General features: G+C 41.1%; 1 protein-coding gene across 6 annotated transcripts in view; it reads left to right on the plus strand.

Annotated features, from left to right (window-relative positions):
* The window catches only part of herc2 (HECT and RLD domain containing E3 ubiquitin protein ligase 2), a 164915-nt gene that overhangs the window by 71768 nt on the left and 65663 nt on the right, over positions 1 to 27484 (plus strand). For 3 of the 6 annotated variants that reach the window (XM_052025739.1, XM_052025737.1, XM_052025738.1), the window contains exons 35-53: positions 671 to 739; positions 7615 to 7802; positions 8756 to 8948; positions 9485 to 9667; positions 11541 to 11725; positions 14250 to 14397; positions 14495 to 14691; positions 17434 to 17664; positions 17794 to 17929; positions 18440 to 18583; positions 19848 to 19990; positions 21575 to 21842; positions 22284 to 22453; positions 22541 to 22639; positions 22760 to 22928; positions 23054 to 23179; positions 24576 to 24684; positions 25606 to 25745; positions 26218 to 26408. In XM_052025739.1, coding sequence (XP_051881699.1) covers positions 671 to 739; positions 7615 to 7802; positions 8756 to 8948; positions 9485 to 9667; positions 11541 to 11725; positions 14250 to 14397; positions 14495 to 14691; positions 17434 to 17664; positions 17794 to 17929; positions 18440 to 18583; positions 19848 to 19990; positions 21575 to 21842; positions 22284 to 22453; positions 22541 to 22639; positions 22760 to 22928; positions 23054 to 23179; positions 24576 to 24684; positions 25606 to 25745; positions 26218 to 26408 — 3089 coding nt within the window. The remainder of the gene's footprint in view (positions 1 to 670; positions 740 to 7614; positions 7803 to 8755; positions 8949 to 9484; positions 9668 to 11540; positions 11726 to 14249; positions 14398 to 14494; positions 14692 to 17433; positions 17665 to 17793; positions 17930 to 18439; positions 18584 to 19847; positions 19991 to 21574; positions 21843 to 22283; positions 22454 to 22540; positions 22640 to 22759; positions 22929 to 23053; positions 23180 to 24575; positions 24685 to 25605; positions 25746 to 26217; positions 26409 to 27484) is intronic. The other 3 variants (XM_052025741.1, XM_052025743.1, XM_052025740.1) reach the window with 2 other exon arrangements.

The following is a 27484-nucleotide window of genomic DNA, read 5'->3' on the forward strand; positions in this document are numbered from 1 at the left end:
AGAAAGAGATTAATCTTGGTTCTCTGGCCAGACTGGGAACTGAGTTTAAGGGATTTTGAATGACTTGGGAAGTGGGCACAGACCAAAGTAGGATAAAATTATTTCACCTCACTGTTTTCAACACTAGGGTCTTTTTTTAAAAAAAATAAGGTTTCCAGGTCTGTTATTGAGCTCCTTTGACTGTTTTAGCCTGCATAATATCTTTTTCTTCTGACAATTTGGACAAAAGTACACTCTATTAATTTGACAATTGAAACACATGTTTCCTATAGTTTCATTATATTTTTACTTTTCAATTGCATATTTTGCTTCTGACCTGCTCTAACTGGTTACAGTTCTTCAAAATTATTTGTAAATGTCATTACAGCCCTTCAAAGTGTAAAAATTGTTTCCTGATTTTTTTTTCCATAATTTCCTAAACTTCCTTTCCTAATCTCCTGATTGTTAAAGTTCTGGCTATATTCAAGTTCTAAAGCAGCCAGCTGCTTATCTGTATTTATATCTGAAAGTATGTATTTTTTTGCTAGTATGTAGTCATCATTACTTAGAAATTAGAATTTTTTAAAAACTGCTTTCCTTTGGTATAAAACTTCAAGGAATGATAAATAATGCCATCCAAAAATGAACTCATTACCAGTCTATAATTCAAAGAAGCGATTTGTACTTTCAGGAACAGGACCGTCCATATCAAAATTGGAAAGAAACAGATTTAAAGGTGGGGCTGTGTTGTGCGCATTCGGTAAGTGTGCACCTTAGGTGTTATGGAAAAATATGGATTAAAAAAAATATGCAGTGCTTTTTGTTCCTGTACTGAAATGAAATTTATAAGGTTTTATTTCTGAGTATAATCTTGTATGGCTTGTGGGGTAGAATTAATACAACTGGGACATATGACATTTCTTTTCCCTGGAATGTGAAAATGATTTGGTGTTCATCTTTATTACTTTCCTTGACCTGCACTTTAATAAAGTTATCATAACATTCTCCCACGACAGATCTACTTTCAGATTCATGTCCAGGTTAGTGTAATGGCCCCAACTTGGACGTATTATTATGCAGTTTTGTTCAATATAGTCAAAGAATATCCAGCAAGGTCTCCTCTTCCTGCCTCAGAAACACAGGAAAGAAGTTGTGTATAATTGCATCTTGTAATTGATGTAAAATAGGGTATGAGTGTAGTTTTGGTAAAGTTGGATGACGGGAGGTTGGCAAGAAGAGTATTGGAGTAATCAGGCTGGTGGGTGAAATGGTGTGCATGAAGGTTTCTTTGTAAGAGGATAGTAGAGATGACAGCAAGTGATCTTTGCTTTGGAGGGTGTGGCATAGAAATTCATTTTGGGGTCAAGCAGGCTCCAAAATGGGACGTAATGTGTAGCAGCTTGGGACAGTGGGTGAGCAAGAGATAAAGTAGGTAGCAAGGGAAAAAGAGCTTGTGATGAAGGCTGAAAAGACACTTCAGTCTTCTCAGTAAGTGAGATTTAAAATTCATTCAAAGCTTTATATCAGCCAAGCAGTACGGAGACAACAGGAAGGCGAAAGAAGTTTTGTATCATGTAAGGAGAAGCCATTTTTCAAATTTCTCAGTCATTGTTCATGGCATCAAGTCATTTTGAGCTCATTGACAGGGAAGCATTGAAGGAGAGTGGTGAGCTCTACCATGTTGAAGCCTGCAAAGAGGAAGCTCAGATGAGAAAATACTATGGTTAGTGTTATTTTGTGCTGTAACACCAAGATGATTTTCTGAGAGTGAGAAATCTAAGAGTTGAAGTGTCTGCAAGGTAGATGGAACAGAACAGAAAAAAGTAACATATTGAACAGCATGTAAGAAGGGAATTGGATTAGAAATGTGGCTGAAGATGGAATGGTCAAAGGCCATAGAGGGTAGACTTATCTGAGCAGAAGTATAATGGCAGTCATTTGAAAGGAGGAGCAGTGGTTGAGGAAAGGAGGATTATTATTTAAACAGAAAGACTAGAAAGCTGCAAAGCAAGAGATTTGAGAATTGTTTCAAGCACGGGTAGCATATAGATGCATCAGATAATCATGAAGGCTGATGGAATGCTGGCTTTTGTTTCAAGGGGCTTGGAGTATGAAAGTAGGAAGTCTTACTACAAATGTAAAAAGTGCTAAGAAGACCACATCTATTGTACTGTGTACAGTTTTGATCCCCTTAAGAAAAGATATTATTAGAGACAGTTCAGAGAGAGGATCAAGGATGATCCCAGATATTAAGGTTTGGTATGTATTCATTGGAGTATAGAAGAATGAGGGGAGATCTGACTGAGCTCAGGGTGATTACTGGAAGGCTGACTCCCCTCATCGTATCGTCTAGGACCAGAGAGCATAGTATCAAAATGAGTGCATGCCTTTAAGACTGCAATAAGAAAGGATTTTTTTCTCGAAGGGTTGTGGTTCTCTCTGAAATTCCTTGAAATTGAATCTTTGAATATATTGGAAGTTGAGATAGATGGCTAATCAGTAAGGCCAAGGGTCATGAGGATAGGACGGGAATGTGAACTTGAAAGTTGGATCAGCCATCTTATTGAAAGGTGGAGCAGGCTCAAGGGGACAAATAGCCTACTCCTGATACTCTTTCATTTGGTGTTATGGTCTGAAATTACTTACAGAGCCCAGGGAGGGAATGTAGATGTCAGGAGTAAGTGGAACAGGGTTAAAAGAGCAGAATGTAGGTCGCAGTCGTGTTGGGCAATAGTGGGAAAGGGGTGTAGATGTAATTAGAGTTAGGGTTTTGGTTTTGATTGGAAGAAGACTCGGAATGAAGGCAACTAAACCAGTCATCTCTATCTTTCTGTCAAATTCCACAAGCTTGTTAGAGGAAAATTGAGGGAACAATGGAATGGAGTTTCAGAAAGCATTTACTACCGAGAGAAGGGCCCAGGCATTATCTTTGTCATCTGCCATGAGCCACAAATTATTAATGATTTTTGTAGATGAGTAGAGGACCTTAACTACAAGATGCAGTTGCACCATACCTTGCAATGAATTACTAAGCTAGGTTTTCTCAAGTGTAGTCTCCATGAACTCGAAACAAACCTTTCATTTTGCTCGAACAGCTTTGCTGGCAACTGGAGTTTTGCTGGAGATGGCCACCAGAAGTAGAAATGAAGGGATGGATGCTGCAGAGGTGTGGGAAATGAAGGACAAATATCTTGGCAGTTGAATGTTAGAAACTGGTTGCTTGTGACAGGTGTTAGTCAGATGGGAGTGTTGGTGGATATAAAGATTGTTTTACTTTTTGCAAGGATGCAGGGAGTGTGTGCTTATAAGCCCCTCACTGATTGAGCCACAGGCCAAGGAGACCTTGAAGGTAGTAAAGCTAGGGAGGTTTGCCATAAAAACTTATAGAAATCCACAGAGGTTTAGGACTGGAGTAAATTTGGAGTTGAGGAAGGGGCCCTGGTATTATCTTTATTGAAATGAAAACCGATAATGTCAATGATATGGAATTACAATACAAGAGATTCTATAGATGCTGGAATCTGGAGCAACACACAATGCTGGAGGAACCCAGCAGGTCAGGCAGCATGTATGGAGGGAAATAAGCAGTCAACCTTTCAGGTTGAGACCCTTCATCAGGATTGGAAAGGAAGAAGGCAGAAGCCAGAATAAAAAGGCTGGGGGAGGGGGAGGAGCAGAGGCTAGCAGGTAATAGGTGAGTCCAAGTGAGAGGGGAAAGGTAGGAGGGTGGGGGAGGCAGATGAAAGGGAGTGATGTAAGAAGCTGAGAGGTGATATGTAGAAAGGCTGAAGAAGGAATCCAGTAGGAGAGGACAGTAGATCATGGAATAAAGGGAAGGAGGTGGGGGAATAGATAGGTAGATCACGAGGGCAGGGGAGGGCACAGAGAAGGGGTGAGAGGGCCACAGGAATGAGGGAAAGCAAAGGGGTGGGGGGGAAGGGGAGGGTTACTGGAAGTTAGAGAAATCGATGTTTAGGCTGTCAGGTTGGAGACTACCAAGGCGGAATGTGAGATGGTGTTCCTCCAACCTGCATCTGGCCTCAACGTGGCAGTGGAGGAGGCTGTGCCACATTGGATAGATGTGTCAGTTTGGGAGTGGGAAGTGGAATTGAAGTGGCTGGCTACCGGGACATCCTTGCTGTTGCGGCAGACGGAGTGAAGGTGCTCAATGAAGCAGTCACCCAATCTGTGTTGGGCCTCACTGATGTAGAGGAGACTGCACTGGATGCAATAAATAACACTCTCTGATTCCTAGGTGAAGTGCCTCACCTGGAAGGATTGTCTGGCGCCCTGAATGGTGATGAGGGAGGAGGTGTAGGGACAGGTATAGCACTTTGCACAGAGATAAGTGGTGGGAGGGACAGTTGGACAAGGGATTCGCAAAGAGCAATCCTGGTGGGTGGGGGAGAGATGTGCCTGGTGGTGGGATCCTGTTGGAGGTGGTGGAAGTTGCGTAGAATGATGTGTTGGATGCAGAGGCTTGTGGGGTGGTAGGTAAGGAGAAGGGGAACCCTGTCCCTGTTATGTTGGGAGGGATGGGGTGAGGCAGACGTGTGGGGAAATAGAGGAGATGCATTGAGGGAAACCCTGCTTACTGGGGGAAAAAAAAGGACCTGGAATGGAAAGCCTCATTATGGAAACAGATGTGGTGGAGGAACTAGAAGGGGATAGCATCCTTGCAAGTGACAGGGTGGGAAGAGGTAGTCAAGGTAACTATGGCAAATTGATGAGCTTAGCTTGGGTGCAGGAAGCAATCATCAATGTAGCAGAGAAAGAGTTGGGGAACATTACTAGTGTAGGCTTGGAACATGGACTGTTCCACGTAGCTGACAAAAAGGCAGGCATAGCTGGGGCCCATGCAAGTGCCCATGGCTACACCTTTGGTTTGGAGAAAGTGGGAGGAGCCAAAAGAAGTTGTTGAAGGTGAGTATCAGTTCTGCCAGACAGAGGGTGGCAGTGGAGGGAAACTGATTGGGTCTGTTGTTGAAGAAGAAACAGAGCCCTAAGGCCTCCTTGATGGTGGACGGAAGCGTACAGGGACTTGACGTCCATGGTGAAAATGAGATGGTCAGGGCTGGGGAACTGAAAGTTGTTGAAGTGATGAAGAGCATGCGAAGTGTCATGGATGTAGGTGGGAAGAGATTGGACCAAGGGGGACAAAATGGAGTCAAGATATGAGGACATATCTCATATGGATGTCAAGTCCCTGTACGCTTCTGTCCCCCATCAAGAAGGTCTTAAGGCTTTCTGTTCCTTTATCGACAAACGGACCCATCAGTTCTGCTCCACTACCACCCTCCTCCAAAAAAATAAGGAATACCAGTGAACATTTTCTTGTTTGCATACCTCGAGGAGACTTTGCAGTAGAGCAGCAAAGGTCCCTACACCTCCCTCACCACCATTCAGGGCCCCAGACAGTCCTTCCAGGTGAGGCACCGCTTCATCTGTGAATCCGAGGGTGTCATTTATTGCATCTGGCGCTCCCGGTGCAGCTTCCTCTACATCAGTGAGACCCGACGCAGACTGGGTGACCGCTTCGTCGAGCACCTTCTCTCCATCTGCCGCAACAGCTAGGATCTCCCGGTGGCCACCCACTTCCGTCCCACTTCCCACTCCCAAACTGACATGTCTATCCACGGCCTCCTCTACTGCCACATTGAGGCCAGACGCAGGTTGGAGGTACACCTCATATTCCGCCGTGGTAGTCTCCAATTTGATGGCCTCAACATTGATTTATCTAACTCCCAGTAACCCCCTTTTTTTCCCCTTCTCTTCCACCCCCCCCTTTGTTTTTCCTCATTCTTGTGGTCCCTTCACCTTTTCTTTTGCCTCCCCTTGCCCTCATGATCTGCCCATCTATTTCCCACTTCCATCCCTTTTATTCCATGGTCTACTGCCCTCTCTTACTGGATTCTTCCTCCTCCAACCCTTTGCCTCTTCTACCTATCACCTCTCAGCTTCTTGCATCTCTCCCTTTTCATCCCCCCACCCTCCTGCCTTCCCCCTCTCACCTCGACTCACCTCTAACCTGCCAGCTTGTGGTCCTCCCCCTACCCAACCTTTTTATTTTGGCTTCTGCCTTCTTCCCTTTCAGTCCTGATGAAGGGTCTCAACCTGAAAGGTCGACTGTTTATCTCCTTCCATAGATACTGCCTGACCCGAGTTCCTCCAGCATTTTGTGTGAGTTACAATACATGCTGAAGGAAGATTGGATATTTATTAGAGAGTGTTAAGGAATTTAGAAGTAGGGAGAGAAGCCAAAGTTTTGTTTTCATAATGATGGACTGATTCCAGTTAATTGAGCTGGACAAGTGATGGAAGTATATCACAAGGTGCTGGAGGAACTCAGGGGGTCAGGCAGTACCTGTGGAGGGAAATGGACAGTTGACATTTTGGGGCAAGACCTATTGCTGATTTAGGTGTCTTTGGTAAGGAAAATGGTGTCACCACCTGTCAGGCAAGTTTTGATTAATGCCAGGATAACCACCATTTTCTCTGTATATTCTTTTAAAAACAAAATTGAACAAGCACTTGAGCAACCATCTGTAAAACTAGAGCTAGATTTGTGTGCATTAAGTTTTATTTCAGACTCTTAATGAGGTTAACTCTCCTGAATATTAGTTCATCTCAGCCAACTTCCTCTGTGATCGGAAATCAACCTTTCAATAAAAATATATTTTTCAAACATGTAGTATTGGTAGAGGGAAGAGGAAATGAGAATTTGTTTTTATATTTTATTGCTGGTTCATCTTTTTTTAAACAGGCTATGATGTAAAAGGAGCTCAGTGGCTGACCTCTCGACCATGCTAAACATATTGCTTCCATAAAATATTTTCATCACTGCAGACTGACTTTAGCTCTTTTTAATCTAATGCATATGGTCTTGTCTGCCTGTCCATTACTGACTGAACGATCAAGTCCTAAATGAAAATCAATGTTTATATTGGAGCAATAAATCTAATTATTTAATGCAAGTTATGAATGTTTTTGTTCTTCTAGTCTCTTGCCAGAAATGAATAGGTCTAACAACACACCAGGCACTGACTCTTTGCAACCCACTGATAGACCACTTTGATCTCGCATGGAATGAATTCTGTGCTGTGTCTTTGGTGCTGGATCTCCAGCTTTGTTTTAGTTTTCTGTTAAATCCTTCACTTGATCAACTCCCATGGTCTGCTGGTAGATAGCTGTGGGTAGCCTCAGATCTTATCATGAGGTTTATCTAGGAACTGCCAAAAATGGAATCTGTCTAGCTGTCCACTCCATCCCACATCTAGCTTTCCACAGTGTGCAGTTGAAGTCTTGAATGGTACATCTGCTGTAAGGTGATCCTACAAGAATATATGGTAGCTGGGTCATTCAATGCATTCCAAGTGCAATTCCAAAATCTAAAGAGCTTCAGACTGCAAGATCACTTGTTTGGGTAATGTGCAGTCAGTGATTTTTCTAATGGTCTGTTACTTGCCATTTCTATAAAGAAAATGAAAGATGCTCAAAAGTGACCATATCAAGTATTACACTATTTGCAATAAACAGATTTTGCTTTTTTTTTCCTCCTGGAGAATTGGAGAATTTAAGAATGTAACTTTGCAGTAAAACAGATTTAAACCTAATATGATACCATTTTCCCCTAAGGTCCTGCTTCTGACAGTGGGGAAGATGATATTGGTGCTTCTCTTCATGGAGCCTCAGCCACTGTTTTGGAGGAGTCAAGAAAGGAAACCACACCAGTTCCGCTGCCTGTCTCTGGTCCAGAGTTAGCAGCAATGATGAAGATTGGCACTAGAGTCATGAGAGGTGTAGACTGGAAATGGGGGGATCAGGTACAGAGGCAAACTAATATTGATTTATTCCATAACTATTATGCTTGCCCAAGGTAGAATTTGCATTTATTGGGTTGTTTGTTTCAGAGAGGCAAGGTGGGAATGGAAAATTGAGGGTGCCTTTTCTGATTCAGCTATGGAACAGCTATAGAGAGCATCAGAGGTTGTACCTGCCTCATATTTGTACATATTTTAATTGGAAGTATCTATTCTGTCCTTCCATGCAGTTCTTCTGCTTCACAGCAAAGCTTTTCTGTTCATTGCTAACTTCTGTGTCTGGCCCTGATATTACTTTAAAGCATAGCAGAGAATCCTTTTTGAAATTTTAGGGGCTTTTCTGTATTTCAGGTTTTTGAAAGTGATTAAAAGTCTATGTGATGAATCTCCATATTATAAACTTGAGACCCTTTTGTGGCTTCTATGCATAACATGTTTTCATAGTTCAAAAGTTGTATTTTCTTCCCAGTATGTGAATTGTAGGCTGCAAGCTTAACTGATATTATTTGTAGTGAAGCTATCAGAACAGAAGCTTTTGATCACTTTTGGTGACAGTTCTGTTTTGCCATAAATTAATTTCTTATTGGTTGTTGTTCCAAAGTGCAAAGTAGGTAGTTGGGAAAGAGAGTATCATACTGCTAGAACGAAGTATGTTGCTCTGAGATTAAGATAAATGAAAAGACAAGAACTCTTCACCCCTCACTTAACCCCTTGACCATTGCGGGTGCTTAATTTTGATCTATTCTGTCCCACTTCATAATTTTATGAATTTGTAGATAAATGTACATTATTTTGTCCAAAAAGAGAACTTTACAATTTTAAAGTTTAAATATTAATAATTTGACTTAATGTATTATAGGATGCATATAGCTGGCCCAGGGACTGTAGCTGTGCCACAAGTATATTGTTTCATTTATTATTTTTAATGTTCATTTTACTTTTATCTCCCGCTTCAGGATGGACCTCCTCCAGGATTAGGCCGTGTTATTGGGGAACTGGGAGACGATGGTTGGATCAGGGTCCAGTGGGACACCGGGAGCACCAACTCCTACAGAATGGGAAAAGAAGGGAAATACGATCTGAAGCTGGCTGAACCACCACCCACTGCGCAGCCAGCTACAGAAGACTCTGACACAGAAGATGATTCTGGTTAGTGGTCAAATACTTGGCGAATGGTTAACATTTATTTTTGGTAGAACTGGTTTGATGCTTTTGGAGGGAAAAGAACATATACTGGGTCTTGTAACTGGAATGGAATAGTTTTTAAACTAATCTGGTCTTGGAGTTGGAGCAAATTTATCATTCATCTGCTTAACATCATGTTCTTAAAATATTTAGTATTTTGATTTGAATGCAGGCATTTTGATTCAGCAAATTGTATGATGAGGAAACCATTCTTGTTTAGGCAGGAATTGAAAATTTAGTTGAATGTCATTAACGCGGGTTGCAATATTGTCAAAATGCGTCATCGTGGTATTTCAGTGAATCTTGATCATAAAGGATTTCTCTGCAGTTTCACAATGAAAGCAACTCTGGTATTCGGTGTAAACTCTGCACGTGTCTAATGAGGTCTTCTCGTGTATTTGGTGTGAGCTTCTCTTCACATTTTTGGAAGGCTGAGAAAGGAAAGATGCTTGCTTTGAAAAAAATAAGTAATACTAAGGAACATTTTCTTGTTTGCATAGAAGTGGAACCTGTGGAAAAGAACACTCACCCAACAGTGATGCTGTTGATGGCAACAGTTAATCTTCTGCAGACTTTATCCCTTTCTGCTGGAATTCACTCGGATGTAGTCCCAAATGAAGCTGTTAAAACTCTATGTGGGCTTTTGCGGATGCTGGTGGAGAGTGGAGCCTCAGATAAAACAGGTATTGAATTGTAAGGTCTGGTGACGATCCAGTGATGTTCTGAATTTCAACTTCATTTTTCATTACAGAATTCAAGAAATGATACTTTTTTAATAACTCCTAATAGATTTGTTTGTTTTGAGATATTGGAGTGCAGTAGTCTGACTTTGTTTTTAGTTTTGAATTGCGTCCTTTTTCTCAGTTGTTCTGTCTCCACCTTGCCTGTTCTCGAGGAGAGGCCTTGCACTCCAGGACATCTGTGGTGTCCTCCTTTTATCCTGCAGTTAATTGATGGAGCACTCACCCACCTCTCCTCTATTTCCCTGCTTCTGCTATTACCCCATTCTCCTCTTTGCACCCCCCCCCCCCCAGATAGAACAGGGACAGATTATCCTTGGTTCTCACCTATCACCCAGCTGCCTATGCATTCAGCACATTATTCTTTGCTGCTTCCGCCAGCTTTACTGTTATCCCACCACTAGCCGCATCTTCCCCTCCCCACCCGTTCTGTTTTCCACAGGGATGATGCTCTGTGACTCCCTGGTCCACCCTTCCCCCTCCTAAAACACTTTCCCCTGCAACCATAGGAGATATAACAGCTGTCCCTAAACCTCCACCCTCACCACCATCCAGGGCTTTTATAATCAGCCCTTCCAGGTGAGGCAGACAATCACAAGCAAATCCTCCTCCCATATTGCATCCAGCGCTCTTGATGTGGCCTCCTCTACATCGATAAGACCAGGCGCAAACTAGGTGACTGCTTTGCCGAGCATCTGCGTTCTATCCGCCGTGGCTGTTGGGAGCTCCTGGTTGCTAGCCATTTTAATTCTCCTCTCCATTCCCACACCAACCTGTTTGTCCTTGGCCGCCTCCACTGTCGGGGTGAGGTAAAATGCAAGCTAGAGGAACAACACCTCATATTTCCACCTGGGTGGTCTACAGTCCGATGGTGTTAACATTGAATTCCCCGACGACTTCTTCTGGTAAACTGTCTATCCCTCTGTTCCTTTTTTCTCTCCCCTCACGAACTACCTGGTGCTTCCTGAACTTAACCCAGCCCACATAACCCTGTTTCTTTCCCTTCCTCTATCCATTCTATTTGCCCATCACCCACTGGGCCCCCTGCCCCACTGTTCCCATCTGGCCTTCCCACCTTCCCTCAATTGATTCCATGCTCCACCTTCCTCTCCTGTCAGATTCCAACATCTGTAGCTCTTTGTCACATCTATCTATCACCTCCCAGCACCTTTTGATGTTTCCACTCTCCTATCACCCCTCCTCACCTGGATCCACCAATCGCTTGCCAGCTTTTGCTCCACCTGTTCCCTTCAATTTTTATACTGACTCTCTCCCCTCTATCATTCAGCCCAGATGAATGGGTCTCGACCTGAAGTGTCAACTATCCATTTCCCTATATAGATGCTGCCTGACCAGCTGAGTTCCTCCTGCATCTTGTTTGTTGGTCAAGTTGTAAGTTTAATGTAAACTACGATCTGTGTAAAAATTCTAAATTAAGCATCATTTACTGGTTTTGAGCCCAATCTTGCAAAGTTTACAGATTAGCCCTAAACATTTAATTCTAGATTAAAAGTAGTGTATAAAGTCAGTCATAAAATTAAATGTTTTATTTAATTGTTGGGACTGTTACTGATTCCTACAGGGAAGAATAGTTTTGTTGTTCTTCTATATCAAGTAGTTGTACTTGGCATAATGAGCTTCGGTAACCAAAAGATTGCCTTGGACTGACGGGCCATGAACAAAATGTGTAGCCAGGAATACGGACTGGCTACACATCTTTCAGGCATGCTTTTATCATCCTTGTATCCATCTGTGATATATGAAAACACATGTGCATTATTTGGAGATGGTAAAATATTTGTGTTGTTACCTCTAGCTCCTTCTGTAAACAAAATGGTGTCCAGAGAGCAACACAGGAGCTGGTGTACACTGGGTTTCATTAGAAGCATTGCACTCACTCCTCGAATGTGTGGTACTCTGAGTTCACCTCAATGGATTAGCTTGCTAACCAGGATTGTTGAAGGACAACAGTCATTCACTGCTGTGTCACTACAGCGACAGGTGAGAACTTCTATTGTTGACTCTTCTCCAGAAGTATTTAAAAATAATATGCTTGTTGTCTGAAGTGTCTTTCTTTTTCCCCCCTCCACCCTCTCATCAATCAAACATCTCAGTATTTTACTTATTGTGCTCATCAAAATGATGAATATTTGTTGTAAAACAATATTCAAATACTGGTGCTGGAAACGAAATGATCAGTATCAGTATCCAGCATTTTCTTTTTTTATTACTGAAGAGATAATCAGCCAACAAGATCCCAGTCCGTGGAGTCTAGTGTTGGGAACTCGCCATGAGTATGTCCGTCTTAATGTACTTACCTGGTTCTCACAAGGGCCCTGCAACCCACCTCTTTCCCAACCCTTTGAAAATGCACCCTGTTTGCCAACCTCAGAACATAAGAAATCAGAGCAGGATTGGGTCATTTGGCTCATTTGTTAAGATCATGGCTCATCTTCTACAGTGTCATTTCTCAGTACTATCATTGCATCCCTTAATTCCCACAAATCTCAGTTTTAAATGAACTCGATGACCGAAGCTCCACGGTCCTCCAAGGTTCACTCCTCTCTGAGTGGTGGGGGGGGGGGGGGGGGGGGTGGGTGGGTGGGGTGTTGGTGGAGAAAAAGTCTCCTCCTTTCCATCCTAAATGGCCTATCCCTTATTCTCAAACTGTGTCCCAGTTGTAAATTCCTCAGTCGGGGGAAATATCTTCTCTGCAACTGGACAGTCAAGCCTTTTAACAGTTTTGTAAGTTTTGAAGAGATCTCCTCTGTTCTGAACTCTAGAGAATACTGCAACTGGACAGTCAAGCCTTTTAACAGTTTTGTAAGTTTTGAAGAGATCTCCTCTGTTCTGAACTCTAGAGAATACAGTCCTAGTCTACTCAGTGTGTCCTCGTATGGCAAACGTTGAAGCTAGCCTAGTGAATCCTTTTTGCATGCTGTCAACATATGCATGCAAGTATATCTTGGATAAATTAAATTGGTACTCAGTACTCCCGACCTGATCTTTATCAAGGCCTTACACAATTGCAGTAAGACTTGCTTACTCCTGTAATCAAAATCTGTCATTTTAATGGGTTTCGTACCAATTGGCCACTGTACTTGTGTGTTGGCCTTCAATGACTTGAGTACAAGTACACCCAGAACCCTTTGAACATCAATACTATGCAGTATCTTGCCATTTAGCAAATATTTTGCTTTTTGGTTATGTTCACCAAAGTGGATGATGTCACATTTTCTTCCACATTATAGTCTAATTTCTGTGTGCTTCCCCAGGCATTTGGTTTGTTTGTCTCCTTTAATTCTCTTTACATCCTTCTCCATACTCACAAGCCTGGTTTGGTGTTAGCAAATTTGGAAGTATGACATTTAATGACCTCAGCTAAATCATTTATACAGATTGTGAATAGTTGGGGCCCAGGCATCAATTCCTGCAGTACCTCACTAGGCACTACCTGCTGACTTGCAAAGTGGATGTTTATTCCCATTCTTTGCTTTCTGCTGAATAACTAATTCCTTATCCATATCAGTATATTATGAATTCTATATGCTCTCATCTTGTTGACCAATCTCCTTTGTGGGGCTTTATTGAAAGCCTTCTGAAAATCCAAATACACCACATCCACCGGTTCCCCCTTTTCTATTCTAATGGTCATATCCTCAAAGAACTTGAGCAGATTAATAAAATATGATATTCCTTTCGTAAATCCTTGTTGACTCTCCATAATCCTATTATTTTTTTTTCCAAAGTTTTCTCTTTCAGTATAGACTCCAGCATTTACCCTGCCACTGATGTCGGGCTAATGGGTGGGTAATTCCCTGTTTTCTCTCTCCCTTCTTTCTTAAACAGTGGGGTCATGTTAGCTACCCTCTAATCCACAGGAACAATTTCAGAACCTACAGAACTTTAGAAGATGACCACCAGAACATCCACGATCTCTGAAGCCCCTTCTTTCAAAACTCTTTGTAGTTTATCGGTTGTTGGGATTTATCTGATTTCAAGTTCACCAACTTCCCTTGTACTTTTTTTTGACTAATAGTTCCTTCAGTTCCTCATTGTCACTAGATCCTTGACTTTCTAATATATCTAGCAGATATTGTGTGTCTTCTGTGAAGATGGACATAAGCTGTTGACTCCTTCCATCATGTTCTCGGCTGCTGACCTTTGATCTGATCCCCAACTTTCTGGCCCTAACCCACTTTACCTACTGATCTACCAGGTATCTTATTCTTGGAACCCCACCCGCTGCATGACCCAGCCCCTGACTTCCTGGATTTCCTTTGCACACTCTGTAATGATGGTTTGCGTGCAAGAAAGGCCTTTATTAGTGAAAGGCTTGATTCACTAGCTCTCAATGTCTTGGGATTTGTGTGTTGCTGAATTTCCTAGTGACAGGCTATCAAGCAAAGTGCTTATTGACCAGCTGTGAGTTGACAGTTTAATGAGTCTTTCTAGAGATAAGTGAATCGACTTCTAGACCTGCCTTTTATTAATGTGTTTTTTTTTCTGTTTTATTTGTGTTAAGATCTTAGCCCTGCGTTTGCTGCAAGCAGTTCTTCCTTCATGGGACAGAGATGAGCGATCAAGAGACATGAAGTTCCTTGTTGAAAAATTGTTTGTGTTTTTGGGTAGTCTTCTAAGCACCTGCTCATCTGACCTTCCACTCCTGAGAGGTGATTTATGTTTATTTTCCCAATCAAAAAATGTGGGGGGGGAAAAAAAAAGTAGCTGGATAGATGTTTAAAATATTTTCTGGCTGTCTTTTCGTAGAAGGAATGCTGAGAAGAAGAAAAACTAGACCTCAGGCTTCTCTGACAGCCACTCACAGTAGCACATTAGCGGAGGAAATAGTTGCACTGTTGCGAACCCTTCACTCACTGAATCAGTGGAATGGACTTATCAATGAGTACATCAATTCTCAGCTTAATTGTGTTGGTGAGATCATGGCAGATAAGCAGGCAGAGGCAGTAAGTACATAATTACATTTCTTTTCTGCTCCTATTTGCTTGTTCAGTGCTTATAAATATGATTTTTGTGACTAAAACAGTTGGCTTGATATCCTATTATACCACTAAAGTCAATAATGTTAAGCTTCAAAATAAAAACTTAATTTCTCAAGAATATGCATAAACCAACAATGAAAAAGGTATAGAATTAGAAATTCCATTCCCATTCTCAGTTCCTTTATCCCCCTCCATAATTTGCAATTTTTAAGTGGGGAAAAAAAGCTTCATTTGTTTAATGGAATATATGAAAATGTTCCTCCACCTAACTCTTATTTGGAAATGGGTTGCGCTCCAAACCATTTCTGTAGGTCATAGAATGATACAGCATGGAAATAGGTCCTTCACCTCAACTGGTCTGTGCCGACCAAGGTTCTCATCTGAGTTAGTCCCACTTGTGAGCGTTTGGCCCATAACCTTATAAACCTTCCTAGTCATGCCTGTCCAAGTACCTTTTTTAAATGTTGTTAATGTACCTGCCTCAAGCACTTCCTTTGGCAGCTCATTCCATATTCTGACCACCCTTTGCTTGAAAAAGTTGCCACTCTGGTTCCTATTAAATCTTTCCCCTCTCACCTTAAACCTGTATAAGAATGAAAATGAAGTTTGTGCTATTATAGAGCACAAGCTGAGTCTGAAATAACTTCTCAGAGTTACCATAGAACAATACAGCACAATACAGGCCCTTCGGCCCACCATGTTGTGCCGACCTTCAAACTACTCCTAAGACTATCTAACCCCTTCCTCCCACAAATCCCTCTATCTTAAATTCCTCCATATGCTTATCTCTCAATCTCTTGAACTTGACCAACATATCAGCCTCCACCACCACCCCAGGCAGTGCATTCCATGCATCAACCACTCTCTGGGTGAAAAACCTCCCTCTGACATCTCCCTTGAACTCCCCTCCCCCCCCCCCCCCCCCCCCCATTACCTTAAAGCCATGCCCTCTTGTATTGAGCATTGGTGCCCTGGGAAAGAGTGGACAGCCAGCGCCTATCTATTCCTCTTAATATTTTGTATACCTCTATCATGTCTCCCCTCTTCCTCCTTCTCTCCAATGAGTAAAGCCCTAGCTCCTTTAGTCTCTTCTCATAATCCACACTCTCTAATCCAGGCAGTATCCTGGTAAATCTCCTCTGCACCCTCTCCAACGCCTCCACATCCTTCTCATTATGAGGCGACCAGAACTGGACACAGTACTCCAAGTGTGGTCTAACCAGAGTTTTGTAAAGCTGCATCATTACTTTGCGGCTCTTAAACTCGATCCCACGACTTATGAAAGCTAACATCCCATAAGCTTTCTTAACTACCCTATCCACCTGTGTGGCAACTTTCAGTGATCTGTGGATATGAACCCCCAGATCCCTCTGCTCCTCTACACTGCCCAGAATCCTGCCATTTACCTTGTATTCCACCTTGGAGTTTGTCCTTCCAAAGTGTACCACTTTACACTTCCCCAGATTGAACTCCATCTGCCACTTGTCAGCCCAGCTCTGCATCCTATCAATATCCCTTGGTAAGCTTCGACAGCCCTCCACACTATCCACAACACCACCGACCTTTGTGTTGTCTGCAAACTTGCTGACCCACCCTTCCACCCCCTCATCTAAGTCATTAATAAATATCACAAAAAGTAGAGGTCCCAGAACCAATCCTTGTAGGACACCAGTAATCTGAATGCACTCCCTCCACCACAACCCTCTGCTTTCTACAGGCAAGCCAATTCTGAATCCACACGGCCAAGCCTCCCTGGATCCCTTGGCCTCTCACCTTCTGAAGAAGCCTACCATGTGGAACCTTGTCAAATGCCTTACTAAAATCCATGTAGACCACATCTACTGCACTACCCTCATCAATCTTCCTGGTCACCATCTCAAAGAACCCTATCAGGCTTGTGAGGCAAGATCTTCCCTTCACAAAGCCATGCTGGCTGTCCCTAATCATTCCATGATTCTCTAAATGCTCATAGATCCTATCTCTTAGAATCCTTACCCACCACAGACATGAGGCTCACTGGTCTGTAATTCCCTGGACTATCCCTACTACCTTTTTTGAATAAGGGTACAACATTCGCCACCCTCCAATCCTCTGGTACCATCCCTGTGGACGATGAGGACTCAAAGATCCTAACCGACAGTTCAGCAATCTGTTGATTGATTCTGTACAAAATAGCATTTATTTTAAATGAAAGCTTTTCCAAATTTTCTTCTCTGATGGAAAATTGTTGCCTTCCAGATCTATTATTGGTAGTTCTACTGGTTTTGTGGCAATTATGTGTTGCCTTATTTCACAGGATTGTGGTATCCATTTCTGATTTCTCACATTTTTATAGCTACATTTAACATATGCACATTATCAGTCTTTCTTTAAATCAAGTGCTGCAGGAACATAGTGTTCAGCTTTCTTCTTGGAAGTGGACAGAGCATGTTAACTATGTGAAGCTTTATTACTTTTGCCATCCAGATATCACATACATTATTGACTGTGAAGCCAGGTGTGTGCCTCCATTGCTTTTCTGGCTTTCTAACAAACGTGGAAGCCAAAGGGATTTTGCAGTCACTTATTTGTATTGTGTTTCACTGGACACCATACTTTGTCTACTCTTGAGAAAAGGGGCCATGATCTCTTTTGCATTAATGTTTATGTAAGACAGTACAATATGTTTTTGTGTCTGAAATCTGTTCTTTATCTGTTGTCTTACAGACAGTCTTGGAAGATTATTTTCCTGATTCGGACAATCCAGAGATTGGTGGACTGATGGCAGTATTGGCTGTGATTGGTGGAATAGATGGACGGCTGCGATTGGGTGGCCAGGTGATTCATGAAGAGCTTGGAGAGGGAACGGTGGCTCGAATTACTCCTAAGGGAAAAATTACAGTGCAATTCCATGACATGAGAATGTATAGAGTTTGTCCTTTGAGTCAGTTACAGCCGGTAGGTGATATGTATCTACTAAACTGTACTTCTTGCCTTTGCATTATCTGAGCAGAGCCACACTGCTTTTATAACTTGAGAGGCCAAATTTATAAATTCATTATCCCTACATTTATATTTTTGTTTCAGCTCCCAATGACTGCCTTTAGTGTTAACAGCTTGCCATTTTCTGACCTAATGCTGACTGTCTGGGCTCAGCTTGTGAATCTGGCAGGGAGCAAGCTTGAAAAGCACAGGGTGAAGAAGTCAAGTCAGAGCCTCACGGGTAACTAAAGTATTGTTTTTGATCTTTGTTCTGAACAAGCAGAGTGGACTTTGTCACTTCAGACTATAAATGGATTAAGAGAACTGCATTCAAGATGTTTGACAATCTAACCTTACTGTGTGACTCAGTTGTTTACTTTCAGCTATTTTGCATTTCTAAAGATGAGTTGTAAAATGATCTGAGATTTTGTATTAGTTGTAATTAAAACTTCTGAAATGCAACAGAATTCATTGGATAACATCTTCGGTAAATTTATGGAACTTAATCTTTGATAATACTGAAGTTTGAATCTTTTTAAAGTTTTTTTCCCTCTACTACATTAAGCAAGTGACAATAAATGAATATTCACAGTGAAAGACCTACCTTTTAAGATAAACTAACATCTAAAATGGAAATTATTTGTTTTCAAGAAAAACATTTTTATGGTTAAAATGTGGCATTTTTACTTTGAAATGTCTCAAGCTTGGCAGTTTGGAAATTAGTATTAATATGTATTTTTTTCCCTTTCAGATCAAGTGGATTTATTTTTGCTAAGGTGTCAGCAGCTGAGACTGTACATACTTAAGGCAGCTCGAGCTTTACTTGTGCATCAAGATAAATTGAGGCAGATTCTTTCTCAACCTGCTGTGTTTGAAACAGGAACACTTTCAACAGGTATGATCTAGCAAGCCTCCCTGTATCTCTCAAGGCAGAGTATTGTGTTGTGTTAAGTATTCAGGTGAGTGTGAAAGCTTTATCAAAGTTAATCACTGGTCTTTACTCAGTGGTATTAATTACACCTTATTCAGGAGTTTAAGCTTTCATCTTGTTAAAGAGGCTTGATTATATAACATGTTTGCATTTTAGTGCTACACAGTGAGTGAATGAGATAATAAGTGCATGTAGAAGATACTTTAGCAGGGAAACTCATCCAGTGCCCTGTCCAAGATCAATTAATAGTTTATCTAGTTATTGAACTCAATGCTGTTTGTGGTGCTTTGATGTTTGGAAGTTTCTCACATGACAGCAGTGATCACTAAAATAGTTAATAATTTGTGAAGCACTTTAAAATGCTTTCCCCAAATCTGAAAGGAGCAATTTGTTAAATTTTCTGACGTTTTCCAAATTATCTTAGTTTGCAAAAAGTAAAGAGCCAGCTCAAGTTAAGTGAATCCAAACTGTTAATGTTTTGATAAAGTAAAAATGAAGGAGACTTGCCTGCTTTTACCCATGATGACTGGGACATACTCCTTCCCACCTCACTCATAAGTGGGTAGGGGAAAATAATTTTTTTACTTTCGAAAAGAACGTTATGGAAAATGCTTCTCCTAACCCCAAAGGCAAGCAAAATCAGTCCAGGGCATCATGTGGTCCAAAGTGTTATCTGTAAAGACATAAGATGTTAATCTATTTTGCATGCTTTAAAGTGATTTATAGATCAAAAGATTTGTATCACAATCAGTAATTATTAGGTCTTAATATATTATTGTTTATTGTAATTCTTGAAATTTAAGGGCTTGATAAATCTAATCAACATTATACAAGTATGAATTTGCCTTTGTGTGAAATAAGAGCTACCAAAAACCACATCTTAAATGCCAAAGCATTCCACTTTTTGTTTTTGGTGTAGCATAGGTTCTAGCTTATGGATATGTTACAGTAACTTTCATCAATGAGAGATTAAGATCCTGAAGTCAAGTTCTGTGCTTGAATTACTATATCATGCTCACCTATTCCCATGGCAGACTATAAGAGTGGGCCCTACAAATTTTAGCTCTGATGTATATAGTAGAGCAAGTGCCTGATTTGCTGGAATCTAAACCAGATAAGTGGCAGGTTATGTAGTGCACATCTTTTTGTACCCATCATTTGTATTGCTTATTATTATTATTATTATTATTATTATTATTATTATATCATCTTGTGTCTTCATTTTCAGAGGATGCAACAGTTACCTCTCCTGACATTGCTGATTTTTCACCTGAGGGACCACAACCCCCACTGATCTTACTGCAGCAACTGCTGAGTGCAGCTACCCAGCCATCTCCAGTGAAAGCTGTGTTTGATAGATCAGAGCTTGAGGTTTGTTGTTTTTTCTTTGAAGTTTTCCTTAAACACAAAATATTTGTGAATAAGCTCATCTCATGGACTTTAAATGTAAGTGAATTTTTTTAAAAGTAAAAGCCTAGTGAGGTATCATAATTTCAGTTACCTGGGTATGTTGCTGCACGAACAATTGTAGAGGCAGTTTCTTTTGTTCTGAGCAACACAGTGCTGGAGGAGCTCCAGGTTCTCAGAACTCAAGAACCCAGAGTTCCCCCAGCACTTTTTGTGTGTGTTCCAGCACTTGCAGAATCTTTTGTCTCTTTATTCTGAGAGTGTGTTTTTTTGTCAAAGTCTTGTAATCGGTGACCTTACTTTGTTGTTAATTTGCTTCTGGATCATCCATTTAAAGAAACAAGTGAATAGGCTAATTTCATAAACCTGTTATGTACTACTCTGGACCAAAGGAACACCTGGACTTGGGATGTGAGTTTCCCAAAATGTATTATACTACCTAAGCCCTGCAGAAGTTCTGTAAATCAGGTGTGTGCAGGATGTGCTTAAGATTAAAGCCCTTCTCTTTAAGTGAATATAACAATAAATGTTTATGCCCAAGACAAGATACCCATGGCTTAACTACTTAGATAACAAATTACATAAGGCAGAGCATTTTTATTAAAATTGTATAACACTCTGTCAATGTGTGTTGGCTGCTCCTCCAGGTTGTTTGAGAGTATTATGGGTTTTCAATGAATGAATCCTCAAAGTATACTGAGGCTTCTCAGAATCAGGTTTATTATCACTGACATATGACGTGAAATTTGTTGTTTTACGGCAGCAGTACAGTGCAAAGACACAAAATGACTACAAATTGTAAAAGTAAATAGTGCCAAGAAAAAGGAATAATGAGGTAGAGTTCACTGGTTCATGGATTGTTCAGAAATCTGATGGTGGAGGGGGAAAAAGCTGTTTCTGAATCATTGAGTGTGGGTCTTCAGGCTCCTGTACCTGCTGCCAGATGGTAGTAACGAGAAGAGGGCACGTCCCTGATGGTAAGGAACCTTAGTGATGGATGCCATCATTAGTTTTCTCTAGTTTCATTATTGTTATTATATAACTGGTGTCCTTTTCTACTATCTCAGTCTTTGGATTCACTCAGAACTATTCAACCTGACGAAGGGTCTATTCTTATTCAATTTATTTGTACTTAATTTGCACAGAAGCGTGCATTGTTAATGAGGCTAACAGACTAGATCTTGGAGGAAAATAATTGAAGGATATGTTGGAATGATGGACTGTTGAGCCAAGAAATAGATGGATCTGGTGCCTCCTCCTTGAGGATAATTTTTTCTTCAAAAGGAATTTCTCGAAACTGGTTGTACAAAGCATATGTAAAGAACAGTGGAAAGTCTTTGTACTGAGGGCCTCCTGGTACAAGAGGCTCCCAGGGTTATGAATAACCTGACTTAAGGAAATCCATCTTTACGCAAATTCTCCCATGTTCTTAAAGCATTTTTCAAGATAGTAATAATTATAATACAAAGTTTCATAACCATGTTTTTCATGTACTTGTTTGTGTAATGTTTATGCTAATTAGTCTTTATATTTTTTGTTTTGCACTAGGCTGCAGCTCTTGCTGTTTGTCAGTTCTTGGCAGTGGAATCTACACAGCCATGTATACCTGTATTTGATGATAGCAGTTCAAGTGAAGCGACAACACCTGTTACAGTGCAGCCTGTGCGGTCAATAAAACACAAGAAGCGAAAACCTTCTCCCCCGCCACCTTTGCCCATTGTGGCTCAGCTAATGGAAATGGGCTTTGGGCGGAAAAATATTGAGTTTGCACTAAAATCACTTACAGGAATCTCTGGAAATGCTACAGGATTGCCAGGTAAAAAAAAATTACAATATTGAAGTTGGTCCTTCCACGTCATCTTGCAAGTAATGTTTTATCTTTTGGACTAAGTATTCGATTCTGGAGCTTATTAAGGAGAGTGCAACATAGTTAAGCACAATCTTTAAAAACTCGTTGCAGAATGAGTGGGAATGAATCCTGGGAAAAAGACTGTGTGTGCGTTGACCCTATCTATGCCTCTCATGATTTTATACACCCCTATGAGGTCACCCCTCAGTCTCCTACGCTCCAAGGAATAAAGTCCTAGCCTGCCCAACATTTCCCTGTAACCCAGTCTCTTGATTCCTGGCAACATCCTTGTAAATCTCTTCTGCACTCTTTCTAGCTTAATGGCATCTTTCCTATAGCAGGTTGACCAAAACTGAACACGACTCCAAATGTGGCCTCACCAACATTGTCTTGAATTTTATTTTGAAGGTGTTGAAGCATTGGTTAGTTGGCTGTTGGATCATCCTGATGTACAGATCACAGATCTCTCGGATACTGAGAGCACTCTATCGGAGTACTCGGATGAAGAAATTCTGGAAGATGTGGAAGAGGCTGAAGCTGCGTGTGCTATCATTGGTTCTCAAGTGACTATATCCAATGTAATTTTAAAGCAGAACATATTTAGCATATTTTAATACATTTGGGTCATGTGAACTATAACATTACAATATATTCTTATTTTGTAGCCTTGGGCTGCTGTGGTGACTGAAAGCCAAACCTACAAGAAACGTGCAGATTTCTTGAGTAATGATGATTATGCTGTGTACATAAGGGAGAACATTCAGGTGGGATTGTCTTCCAATTTAAATATTGCGAACCTATTGTTTGCACATGATCAGTGGTTTGAAAAATATTGCAATAAGGTGCAGGTTTCATTTTGCTCTTTGCTTTATTGGATCATGCAGGTGGGAATGATGGTTCGATGCTGCAGAACTTATGAAGAGGTTTGCGAGGGAGATATGGGCAAAGTAATTAAATTGGATCGAGATGGGTTGCATGACCTAAATGTGCAATGTGACTGGCAACAAAAAGGTGGCACTTACTGGGTCAGATATATCCATGTTGAATTATTGGGTATGTAAATGCAATACAAATCAAAAACCACACATATTGTGCAATAGTTGCTGCTTTTATTTTGAAGTCCAGCTTACCAGATTTGAAATAGTACTCACCAGAAGCATAATTTTCTTCTTTTTTAGGTTTCCCTCCACAGAATTCTACTTCTCACATAAAAATCGCAGATAAAGTGCGGGTTAAGGCTTCAGTTACAACTCCAAAGTACAAGTGGGGATCAGTTACCCACAGGAGCGTTGGTGTTGTGAAAGGTAAAGGAATCATCCTCTTTTTTTCTTCTGCTTCATCGAATATAATCACATTAATTGTGCATTGTTTTGATCAAGATTTGAAAGGCTGGTACAAAATAAGATGCAGTTTTGCAGCAATGGGTGCAAAGTTGGTAAACATTGATGCATGAGATCATAATACAGGCGCCACCCCACATTATGGCTGTATGGTTATGGAAATTCGCCCTTAAAGAATTCACAAATTAGTATCCAGAAATCTGAGATGCAGAATAAAATTTGCTCTTATGGAATTTGTGTGGGGGTAGAAAAAACAAATAAGCACAAAATATGAAAGAAACAACAAATTGTATCTACTTTTATTTCTTTCAAATCACTTTTCTTGATTCATGTGCAGTTAATGTGGTTTTTTTTAGTATAGTAACTTCACTTTTCTGTCCAGCAGTTTTCTCCCCCCACCCCCCAAGAGTTTCTGTATTATTTTTCCTCAAGATATCTGAAAAAGAACCAAGTTTAAGTACAAGTTGTGAACCTAAATGACCTCTGTTGTTTGTTGTGAGTTATATCATAAAGCTATCTTACCTATGATCTGTGTTTAAATGTGCATGTGTTCATTCAGACTGAAGGTTGGAAGCCGACAAGCATCTGCGGTCACGTGTCTCTAACCGCAGCTGCTGGCCACTTAAGTGATTTGCTTTGGAAACTGACAAGGCAATCTCTTAAGTGGCTCCCCACTGATCTATCAGCAGTGGTACCACTGTTGAGAGATAAACATCCCGTGGGAATGCATCACCACTTATAACATGGGATTCAATGGATATAGGGCTTTGCAATACGGATAGTTTTCTAAGAATGCAACCCCTAGGAAACACAGAGTTGCCTATACAAAATATTAAGTTCCATTTTGATTTGTAATAAATTACTGTCTTTAAACACTACTGTGGATAAGTAAATTAGTCAGATTTTTGTGTGAAATTTTTTACCGCATTGTTTTAGCTAAAGAATTCTGGATTGTTTGCTATTTGGTAGCAAACTTCTAATTTTCCATAATTTTAATGCAGCGTCAGCTTTTGTTGTATCAGTTAGAGGAAAGTTATTCCAATCCTGTTTTAGAGACAATGTTATCAAGTAACCCTCTAAACCTGTTGTCAATTTTTTGTGGGCCTCACGCTTTCCCTACCCTTCAATTTAAAGCTATAACTTTATACAATACTAGTGTACAATTTTTTAAACAGTTGTGTAATACTTGTTTGGCTTTATTGATTTAGGCATTGAACTACTTACTGTGCAGAACAGGGTTAAAATGGAAACCTGATTATTTTGTTCATTTGATTAGTATAGATCAAATTACAGCCTGAATCTGTTATGATGGCTATTCATTGCTGTATTTTCATTATGCTTTTGAATTTATTTCTTTCAGCATTTAGTGCTAATGGGAAGGATGTTATCGTTGATTTTCCTCAGCAGTCTCACTGGACTGGGTTGTTGTCTGAAATGGAGTTAGTACCCAGCATTCATCCAGGAGTCACGTAAGAGATTTAATAAAATGATGATAGCAGCTGTCTTCATATTTTTGTCCATTTTTTCCTATTAAGTAATGAATAAAATGTTTTCTATTGTAAAGATACTGACTTGTAGAATTTAACTTGCTGTCACATCTTTATGATTGGTTTAGTGTGCACTTTAGTTCATTGCACTTCATGAAAATAAATAGGATCTTTCAATTTATTCAGTTTTTTTAATGTTAACAAAGTTTTACAGCATCTGCATTGAGATGATGTGATCTGAGAGGAGATGGGATGGATATGGTTAGAAATCAATAGAGGATTTTTCTTGTGGAAGCAAATGAGTTACTTTAAGCAATACAACCTCTCCACTTCCCACCATCGTCCTCCCCCAACCTCACTTACACCCAACCTCCAATATTCTACTTTGTTTGTATTACTGCTGTTGCTTTCCACAACAATTTGCATCTTGCTATTTCAGAATCATCTTGGAAGGCAAAAACTGTTTCAAACTTCTCCTCTATTGCCACTTCTAACATTTGCTGTTTCCCACCCTCCCTGCCCTCGCCCCCCCCAATTCTCCAACCCTTCTGACACTGCAAGGCTTATTTAAATTCCTTTGCTCGCAATATTTGAGACCATTATTTTGAATTTAAAAGATCTTTTCGCAGTCCAGCTTCTGACCACTCAACTACCTGTTAACCAAGTACTTTCTTGTATCATCAATCGCACTGTTTCGTCTGCATTTTCCCTTGAAGACTTGAGACATAATCTTAAAGCATTTATCTTGATTGTTCTGTTAATGCATTTACATAACACTTGCCATTATTGTCAACTGGTTTCTTCTGGCTGATTTTTTTTCTACTTTTCAGACTAGTTATCATCCTTCTCTTTAACTGTGCCACCTTTTGATTCAATCAGGCTTTATTTATTTGCTTTCAACAGATGTGATGGCTGCCAGATGTTCCCAATGAATGGGCCCAGGTTCAAATGCAGAAACTGTGATGATTTTGATTATTGTGAAAACTGTTTCAAGACACGGAAACACAATTCAAGACATACCTTTGGGAGAATTAATGAGCCAGGTGAGATACAATTCAAACTAAAACACTGCAAAACTTGCCAGTCGTAGTCCAACGCTGACCTATTAATTCTATAAAGGAGGAATGACGAGGCAGTTAACCGTAATATTTGTATCTTTTTAAGCCCTAAAGTAGGTTCTTAGTGAAGATTGTTTTAAAAAGTACCAGATAATCCTTTCATAAAATATTTTCCATTCTCTGAGTACTTAAACTTTAAGTAGCTACTTGAATAAAACTTGAATTATGTTTCTTTCATAACTCTTCCATTCTGTTCATTGGGTTACATTTGGGGTCTTGAAGATCTTATCTGCAAAATTTGTTTCCTTGATTTTGTCTTTCCAGCCGTACAGCAGGATTTTGAAATAGAGATACAAGAGGCTGCAGATGCTTGAATCTGGAGCAGCAAATTTGAAATGTTGTTTTTAATAGATTTTGAAATGGTTTTGTTAGAAATAACTTCTATATTGATTTAAAGGGCAATCACCTGTATTCACTGGGCGTTCAGGAAAGCAGCAAAAGAAGCGATATAGCTGTCAGAGAGGAATGTTGTTAGATGATTGGTCAAGAGTTGTGAAGAACTTTGGAGTCTCGTCATCTGTCAGTCAAGCTTCCCGCCTGATTGATGGCTCTGGGCAATGTTGGCAGTCGTCGGGCTCACAAGGCAAAGTAAGTGAGAAATAATTTGATTAGTTCATATGTTTGTCCTTCACATATTTTAAGGGTGAACCACTGAACTCTGTCTCTCCAGAGCTTTCATATTTGAAATTGCATTAGTTTTGACCTGATTTTTTAAAACAAAATATTTTGTTTGTTTCTCAGTGGGGAAAGCAGAACTATTCTCTTGTAGCGGTTGCTACCGCGGAATAAAACAGACTCTACTCGGAGGATTGCCAAACAGAAAATGGTTTATTTTCCCGCCTTGTGCGGGCCCTTTAAGGGAGAAAAACTCCCGCCCAAAAAACCGGCAATGACATAAGTCCTACGTCATCAGGACTTTCCCGCGCGCGGGTTCTCCCCGTCACTCGGAAAGATGAGGCCCGCCGCCATCTTGGGCCTCGTCGCTCCGACGCCGCGCGACCCGACTGCCGAGCCGGTTCGCCCGACTAGACGGTGAGTCGCCACACAACCCCCCCCCAGAACCGGCGAGACAGTCCCCAAGGTCCGTGGGCTGTGCCAGCTGCCGCTTAGGGGGGCGGCCTCTGCGTCGTGGCGTGGCAACCTCGACAGGCTGTTGCAGATCCAAATGGGCCGGTTTGAGGCGGTCCGCCGTGAAAACCTGTTCCCCGCCTCCAATGTCCAAAATAAAAGTGGATCCGTTATTCCGTATGACTCGGAACGGGCCCTCATATGGTCGTTGCAATGGCGCCCGAGGTGTGCCCCTGCGAACGAAAACAAACTTACAGTCCCGTAGTTCCTTGGGCTGACAGGATGGGGCTTGACCGTGCCATGAGGTGGGAATCGGGGCCAAGGCGCCGAGCTTCTCGCGCAGTCTTTGTAGAACTGCTGGGGGTTGTTCCCCTTGGCCCTGAAGGGCAGGTATGAAATCCCCGGGGACAACTAGTGGCGCCCCGTATACAAGCTCAGCTGACGAAGTGCGGAGGTCGTCTTTGGGGGCAGTGCGTATGCCGAGCAGGACCCAAGGCAGCTCGTCAACCCAGTTAGGACCCTTCAGGCGGGCCATCAAGGCCGATTTTAGATGGCGGTGAAAACGTTCCACCAACCCGTTTGATTGAGGATGGTAG

This window comes from Pristis pectinata, chromosome 11 (genome assembly GCF_009764475.1).
Source record: "Pristis pectinata isolate sPriPec2 chromosome 11, sPriPec2.1.pri, whole genome shotgun sequence".
NCBI lineage: Eukaryota > Metazoa > Chordata > Chondrichthyes > Rhinopristiformes > Pristidae > Pristis > Pristis pectinata.